This window comes from Bradysia coprophila, chromosome III (genome assembly GCF_014529535.1).
Source record: "Bradysia coprophila strain Holo2 chromosome III, BU_Bcop_v1, whole genome shotgun sequence".
Taxonomy (NCBI): Eukaryota; Metazoa; Arthropoda; class Insecta; order Diptera; family Sciaridae; genus Bradysia; species Bradysia coprophila.
In genome coordinates, this window is record NC_050736.1 from 3,578,850 (window position 1) to 3,586,159 (window position 7,310).

Below are 7,310 nucleotides of genomic sequence, written 5' to 3' on the forward strand. Positions count from 1 at the left end.
CCGAAAATATTTCAAAAATATGAAATTTCAAGATAACCGCCGTATTCTTGAAATGTCGATAAAAGTTTACCGTCAACGAAACTGTACAAGTGACACTTTATCCCAACTCTCTACATGCCGTACAGTCGGAAATATCTCAAAAATACGAAATTTCAAGATGGCCGCCATTTTCTTGAAATATCGAAAAAAATGTTTTCCACCAACGAAACTGTACAATCGACACTTTATCCTAACTCTCTACATGCCGTACAGCAGGAAATATCTCAAAAATACGAAATTTCAAGATGGCCGCCATGATCTTGAAATATCGAAAAAAGTCTTCCGTCAACGAAACTGTACAAGCGATACTTTTCCCAACTCTCCATAGCCGAAAATATCTAAGAAATACGAAATTTCAAGATGGCCGCTATTTTCTTGAAATGCCGGAAAAAGTTATCCGTCAACAAAACTCTATGTTTATCAATTTACTGCAACTATGTATGTGCCATATAGGCCTAAATACAAAAAATTCAAAGAATTTCCAAGATGGCTGCTTTCCACCATTTTGTTGGACATTCTAACCCTAAAACAAATTCCACATTGAAACCTGAAACCTGAAATTCCATAATGATCCAAAAATTTTGCGAACAAACAAATTTTTCAAATTCATAATTTCGCGCACCTTTTATATGAAGCACGGCAACACCTAACTACTACACAATCATTACAATAGAAATGTAGCTGTCATATGAATGAAATAATGGCTTTCATATAAGTGTGTTTTTTGGTTTTTTGCATGAAAATGTTTTAATTAAATTTACAGAAATTAAAGTCGAAGCATTATAATTTGATCGATTCTATTAATTTTTAAATAATTGTAGTTTTCGAAGAAATCATTTCGAAAACATTCCAGAATAAAAGCTTACACATGCGCATTAGAGCTGTTTACTCGCGGTATACCTGCGGGTAATCCGTTCAAATGCACGTGTCTAAGCTTTTATACTGTAATGTTTTCGAAATGATTTCTTCGAAAACTACAATTATTTAAAAATGAATTAAATGAGTAGAATCGATCAAATTATAATGCTCCGGCTTTAAGTAAAGAACTTCAATAAAATTTATTGATTTGCCGATGAAAAAGTGTTAAGATTGAATTAATATAATTTTTAGCAAAAGTGCGAGCGCAGTTTTCGCAAACAGATGTAGTGGTTCGATACGTATATCAAACCCACATGAAACATTTCTATTAACTCGAATATGGAAAATGTGCTGAAAATGTATGAAGATGCTTCATTTCAAGTGATTTTCAAGTGGTGTTTTCTCCGGATGTAGACCACTGTTTTTAATGATCTATAGCTCGTTGAACTCGTATTGACGAGAACTTTCGTTTGAACATAATTTTTTTTTTAACTTGGTTCAGTATGGAAAAGTTAAAATGTTCGCCTATATATAGGTTCCTTAGTCTCCCGTTGGTTGTTTTCTTTTCTTAGGGAGTCGACTAGCGTCACGAACCTCCGCTATCGCTTCGGTTCATGATCGATGTAAGAAAGAGATATTTTCATGTGTCGGGGTCGAAAGTTGAGTGAGTTTTGAGATTTTTCTCGGGTTTTCGGCCCGAATCTCAAAATATCTGATGCGAGTCGCCTTTTGGGAATTAAACACAAAGTGTCTTTGTGTCCAAATCTCATAACATCTGATACGGGTCGCTACATATGATCATGTTTACTTACATTGAAATATAATTGTTTCTCTACCAACTTGTGTACAAGTCCCAAAAAGCGACTGGTATCAGGTATCAGATATTTTGAGATTTGGACACAAAGACACGGTGTGCTTAATTCCCGAAAAACGACTAGCATCATATATTTAGAGATGTGGACACAAAGATACTTTGTGTTTAATTCCCAAAAAGCGAGTCAAGAAGAGACTCCCACAAAGTTATTTCTGATTTGGACTATCTTTTAGTACCATTCGTATGGTGCGAGGGGGACCGCACTGAATTTGCAACTCTTTTTTCTTGTGCAACTCTGTTGCAACTCTTTATTTTTGCGTGCAACTCTTTTTTTCAGATTGCAACTCTATGCAACTCTTTTCAGAGCTGGTCCCCCTCGGTAAGGTGGTCATTAAGCAACTTTTAATGAGTTATTTGACGCTCATGATATTTAGATGTATAAATGAACCTCATGTAAAGGTCTGACTTTGATCATGTGAAAGAACTGGGTTTTTTGTGCCGATTAATCAGTAACACCATGCTAGCTTTCGAGTATAAAGTATAAAGTACTCAATGAAAAGTACTCCGTGAGAGCAGTGGGAGAGCGAGCTGTCAAGTAAACAAAGCAAAAATTGAAAAAAAAAAATTTATCTCTCACACGGAGTACTTTTGGTAAGTGGAAATCAGCCCTAACTATATAAGTTAAGAATAGAAATACTTTCAGTTCTTCACTTTCTACTTTCAAAAAAAAAAAAATATTGTAAGATAAGCGAAAAAAAGACTGCTCAAATTGCACAGCCAGTAAAAAATCGATCTTTTCAAAAACAGTAATTACAATAAATAATTGCGGCAATGTAAAAAGCTGACATCGCTGTTCATGGTTGACAGCTAAAGTTTGTGTGTTGGTGTACAATGTACATAATATACTATACTCTGGTCTAAACAAAATATAATATTTCTCAAATATTTACTTTAATTGAACGAATTGTGCAAAATTACTACAAAATGTCATTGGTAGATATTGATACTTGGTGCGTATTTTTACCACTTTCATCACAAAGAAAAGGGGTTGAATCGAAATTGCAATCTAAGACAACGCAATTTTGTTTGCTCCCATCGTTGATAATAATTTTTATCTACTGATTTGAAGCTCTAAATATTTGAATGTTATCATCATGTGAGTCATGGAATGTATTCATGTCATTTCCGTTACAGGATTACTGAATTTGAGGCTTCGGAGAGACTCAGTCGGGATGTTCAAGCACAGATTGTCTACAGAAATAGTCAGGCAAAACTATCTGCAGAATATGCCAAGCTGTCAGCAACAATCCGTATCCGTTTGAAGCAGCTATCGGGCGAACTGGAGCAGTTGGACCAGAAACTTGAACAAAATTCAGTTACTGGAAAGATGTATGCACATCGTACCTAGCATAAGACATAACTCCTTTTCAAAACATAGGCAAACTCAATTCCTTTTTACTTTAACCGAATACAGGACGGTGGGTGAATCAAAACGACGTAAATTTCAACTAGAAACCTTACAATCCAAACTGATTGGATTGGAAACACAATTTCGAAACGTTGATGGTCCGTCCAGTCGCTCTCAATTGCTTCAAGGTACTTCGAGTCTGTGGGACGACGATGATGATGATGTTCCAATCATTAATTCAAACCCGTCGACCAATCCACAATCGGTTCAAAGTTTGCGCCAACAACAGATTCGTATTCTCGACGATCAGAACCAAGGCCTCGAATCGTTGTCCAAAATCATTACACGCCAGAAAGATTTAGCGCTGAAAATTGGCGATGAAGTCGATCTTCAAAACGGTTGGTAACAAAAAACGTGCAAAATGTTCAATTGGCGTCAATTGTGTATGTAAATTGCAGATATAATTGATGACTTGGCTGTTGATATGGAACGTACTGATGCGCGTGTAAATAGCGAAACAAGGCACGTTGGTGTGGTGACTCGAACCGACTCTACTTGGGGCTATTGGCTTACAATCATTCTTTTATTTGTTGCCATTATAATCGTTGCATTTTTGTAGTCGCATTGGCAAGTTCTTTTGTTCCAGTGGTACAGGTATAATTATCGTTATTTTGTCAACCCAAAGTTACATTTTTTAACAATTAAAATTGAGATTAAAATCTATGTGTTGGTTCTTACCCTGACAGATGTCTATCCTATATTCTGTTATCGATATGTTAACGATAAGCTCTGACTAATACGGTCTTATATAGCAAGAAGAATGTTAGATGTTTAAAAATATGAAAAGGTTAATTCAATTGAAGTAATAGATCCGACAGTAAACCTGCTGATGTCCTTGCAGTTTGTGAAAGTTTAGGTTCGTATTTTTTAAATTTAATCAACCGGAGCCTGGTTGCATTAAAATACATCACTAAAAGAATTGGTGAAGCTTCAACCGCCATTGCGAATATCGAAAGGGGAACGTTGCACGAAATTTCAACTCAACTTCAACTCATGCAATGCCGGTCTGGCCATACTGGGAGTGCGGGCGTCTCCTGAAGGGATTTTTCCATTATTGTATGAAAAACTTTGATTTATGGACTTTTCGTTGACTTCACGAGCCTTTCTCCGATGGGCCTTTTGATAGCCGTTCGGCACTGAGTTCATGTATTACTAATTATAGGCGTCGGTAGGCGATACTGAGGCAATTCGCGATACCATTAGTACAGTTTAAAGAGGAAAGAACACCAGCTACCGACTGAGTCACAAAAAAAACATATCTTCCACTGTCTTCGTGTACATTATGGAATTACTCCGAATTTCACGATCACACTTTGAAGCGTAAAGCTAAAATAAAATTGAATTTACACAATGTACGACTGGTGTAATTTATTGAACGTTTCATTTTCTCTACAGATTTTTTTTTTAAATCAATTAATTCAAAAACGCATAAAAAAACCATACCAGCGCCTCGTCGTCATACACTTCCAAGTTATGTTGCATTTATCGATCGATGGTAGTTTATAATTAAATTTAATTTAAAGAAACAAAACATTTACAGCTGATTGGCGTATGGTACATTTGCCAGATATCCCACTGCTCCGACAGACCAATTGCCTGATGCAACTTTCTTAGCGGCCTAAACAAAATTTGTTCGGTCAATTATTTGAAAAACTTGAAACTGAATATGTTTGATACTCACCGCGTTAACATCGCTTGATGTGATGGAATCGAGTAGTGAAATCACACCGGATGGACTTGTGACGCTTCCTGCTAGCAAAGCTTGTTGACCAAGGTCGGATAGAATGCCACTATCTGTGTCGTATACCGATAGATAAGCTGATCTCAGTTGTTCTTTAGCCCTGGTCACATCAGAATTCGATACTGAGCCTTGTTTCAATGCCTTAACGGCAGCTTCAATAGCCTACAATCAATCGGTCGATTAAAGTCACGAATAAATTCGAGTCATGCGTCAAGTGAATACCTTTCCGATATCGCGACCATCAGCTGTTAAAACGAAACCGAACAATCCATCGTCCGAATACGAAGCATTCAATGCGGTGAATCCGAATGGCTTGTCTCCCAAAGCGGACGAAACGAGTTTTCCCAAAGCGCCACCATAATTGCCACGCTTAGTTGCTGGTCCTGTTCCAGCTACTTGTTGCAAAACTGCAAATGCTAAAGCTTCCTTTGGATTAGCCCAACCAGCTCCCTGGGTACCAACAGCAACATGAGCTAAATCGCCTGACTTGTCTACGCGCAAATCGCCTCCGTAATATTTGGAAGCATTTTGATTTCCAGCGCCAGAATCAACACCCAAATTCTTAGCGTATCCAACCAATAACTGATGGTCGACGCCCACACCAACAACAGCAGCCCGGTTAGTTGTGTAGTTTGATGCTACGTAATGTTGCAATGTTTCCGGTGAAATTTTGCCGATATGATGTTTAGCACAGAAAATTGAATTTCCCAATCCAGATCGGAATGCAGCCCGATGTAATAGATCAACGGCACGGACTTGTGGTGTCACTCTAGCTAAGTCTTCTTTGACACGATATAAATTGTCGGAGATTTCCCACGGCTTGAAAATTGTGTGGCTTGACACATCGTTCAAATATTTGAGACCAGTGTCGAGCTTATCTCTTGTCAATTCAACGTTGTATTCAATGGTTTCACGGTCAGAAGTGACAGACAGATTTCCGCCAACTTGCTGAATGTTTCGGGTTAAAGAGAACCCACTGGAATTGCTAGTGGATAGCCCAGCTGTAACTCGAAGCAAATGGGTTGCGCCAAGATTATCGTAATTTTCATTACGTGAGCCAGCACTAAAATGATACAATTTTGAGAAGCAACTCTAAAGTGTAATGTAATCGATTACCAACCGAAAGAGAACTGATACACGCGAAATTGGTGAGTTGGATTCAACGGATGCAACAACTAGCTTATTTGGTAAAGTTGTCGTTTCAACCTCGTAATTCTTCTTTGAGGCGACCTTAGCACCAGCTTGGGCAGCATATCCACGAGCCTGAAATCACAAAACACGGCAAATTGTAATTCTGTTGAAAAGATACTGCTGCATGCAGATTTGACAAGAGGGACCTTTACGTAACATCTTATGTACAGTACTTTGAAATCGTTTTCTGAGACGGTTCTTTGATAACAATTCACTGACAACAAAGATACTTACAGCAACTGTTCGTAGAAGTGGAGTTTTATGAGCAGTGCATGCCATTTTTCCGCAGTTTTAATCCAAAAAAATCTTTTTTTATCGATGGGCACAAAATCGAAAAAGATGTGATAGAACACTCTTTTCACAACGAAAAGCGCTGACAACTTGACGGATATAATGTCAGATCAGTGTTGACGGTGTCGCCGGTAAAAAATTTAAAAAAAATAATCGAGTAACGCATCTCTACAAAATAATTAAAATGATGACATGATCACAAAGCATAGTTTTGACATTAGACTCAACCGTACCGTTTATTAACACTCGTCGCAGCTTCATCCTTCTCTCCAATCAACGTCAATCAACGAATACAACAGACTTAATTCCGAGCTGCGACAGTGCAATAACATTGAGATTTTTCGATCAAAGGTGAAGCTTAAAGTGATGAGTGAAACTGATTAGTGAAAGTGATGATTTTGCAGGCCCGAACTGGCCATACGGTGAATTTATGGGATTCCCGATATGCCTTTTGGATTTTTGCATGAGAATTTTTAATTTGTGGGCCTTTTTAAATTGAGTTGCATGGAACACCCGATGGGCTTTTTCGAGCCAGTCCGGCACTGTGAGTTTGGACCGGTGTCGCCCTATTATTTTATAAACTGAGAACGATGACTTAAACTGTGATGTCTAACTGTGATGTGACCCCAGTCACAATGCTTCTTTCTTTTTTGTTTCTGTTAAACCTATTTAATCTTATATGACCTGTGATATCATCATCAATTGAGTAATGACGTAATGTAATCTTTCTATTGTAAGAAAATTTGTTAATCTGAGCCCTTTTTTGTACTTCAATTTTGTAGTGATAATAAAGAATTATTTATGGATGTAATGTTATGATGGTAGTGACTTATGGCCACTAAACACTAGAAATGTAGAGACTACAATTTCATTGAATCAATCCTCAAAACAAAAGGATATTGTCATTG

At 37.5% G+C, this 7,310-nt stretch overlaps 2 protein-coding genes across 2 annotated transcripts; one reads left to right on the forward strand and one right to left on the reverse strand.

Moving 5' to 3' along the window:
- The first annotated feature begins 2,553 nt into the window (after nucleotides 1–2,553).
- LOC119077692 (syntaxin-8) lies at nucleotides 2,554–3,842 on the forward strand. Its single transcript, XM_037184962.1, has 4 exons — nucleotides 2,554–2,721; nucleotides 2,906–3,100; nucleotides 3,186–3,517; nucleotides 3,578–3,842. The coding sequence occupies exons 1-4, from the start codon at nucleotides 2,696–2,698 to the stop codon at nucleotides 3,736–3,738; spliced, it is 714 nt and encodes a 237-aa protein (XP_037040857.1). The 5' UTR covers nucleotides 2,554–2,695; the 3' UTR covers nucleotides 3,739–3,842.
- Nucleotides 3,843–4,519: 677 nt separating this feature from the next.
- LOC119076810 (cytochrome b-c1 complex subunit 2, mitochondrial) lies at nucleotides 4,520–6,506 on the reverse strand. The gene is made up of 5 exons (XM_037183797.1): nucleotides 6,346–6,506; nucleotides 6,041–6,183; nucleotides 5,143–5,983; nucleotides 4,861–5,082; nucleotides 4,520–4,797 (listed from the first exon to the last, which is right to left on the reverse strand). The coding sequence occupies exons 1-5, from the start codon at nucleotides 6,388–6,390 to the stop codon at nucleotides 4,714–4,716; spliced, it is 1,335 nt and encodes a 444-aa protein (XP_037039692.1). The 5' UTR covers nucleotides 6,391–6,506; the 3' UTR covers nucleotides 4,520–4,713.
- Nucleotides 6,507–7,310: the final 804 nt, after the last annotated feature.

What these genes read in the sequence shown, in the direction of transcription:
- LOC119076810 (XM_037183797.1), bottom strand. Translation starts at nt 6,390, where the DNA reads ATGGCATGCACTGCTCATAAAACTCCACTTCTACGAACAGTTGCT. An exon ending in CGTGTATCAGTTCTCTTTCG is followed by an intron (nt 5,984 to 6,040) that starts GTTGGTAATCGA and finishes GTATCATTTTAG; the next exon opens with TGCTGGCTCACGTAATGAAA. An exon ending in CATCAAGCGATGTTAACGCG is followed by an intron (nt 4,798 to 4,860) that starts GTGAGTATCAAA and finishes AATTTTGTTTAG; the next exon opens with GCCGCTAAGAAAGTTGCATC.
- LOC119077692 (XM_037184962.1), top strand. Translation starts at nt 2,696, where the DNA reads ATGTCATTGGTAGATATTGATACTTG. An exon ending in TTGGTAGATATTGATACTTG is followed by an intron (nt 2,722 to 2,905) that starts GTGCGTATTTTT and finishes TTTCCGTTACAG; the next exon opens with GATTACTGAATTTGAGGCTT. An exon ending in AATTCAGTTACTGGAAAGAT is followed by an intron (nt 3,101 to 3,185) that starts GTATGCACATCG and finishes AACCGAATACAG; the next exon opens with GACGGTGGGTGAATCAAAAC.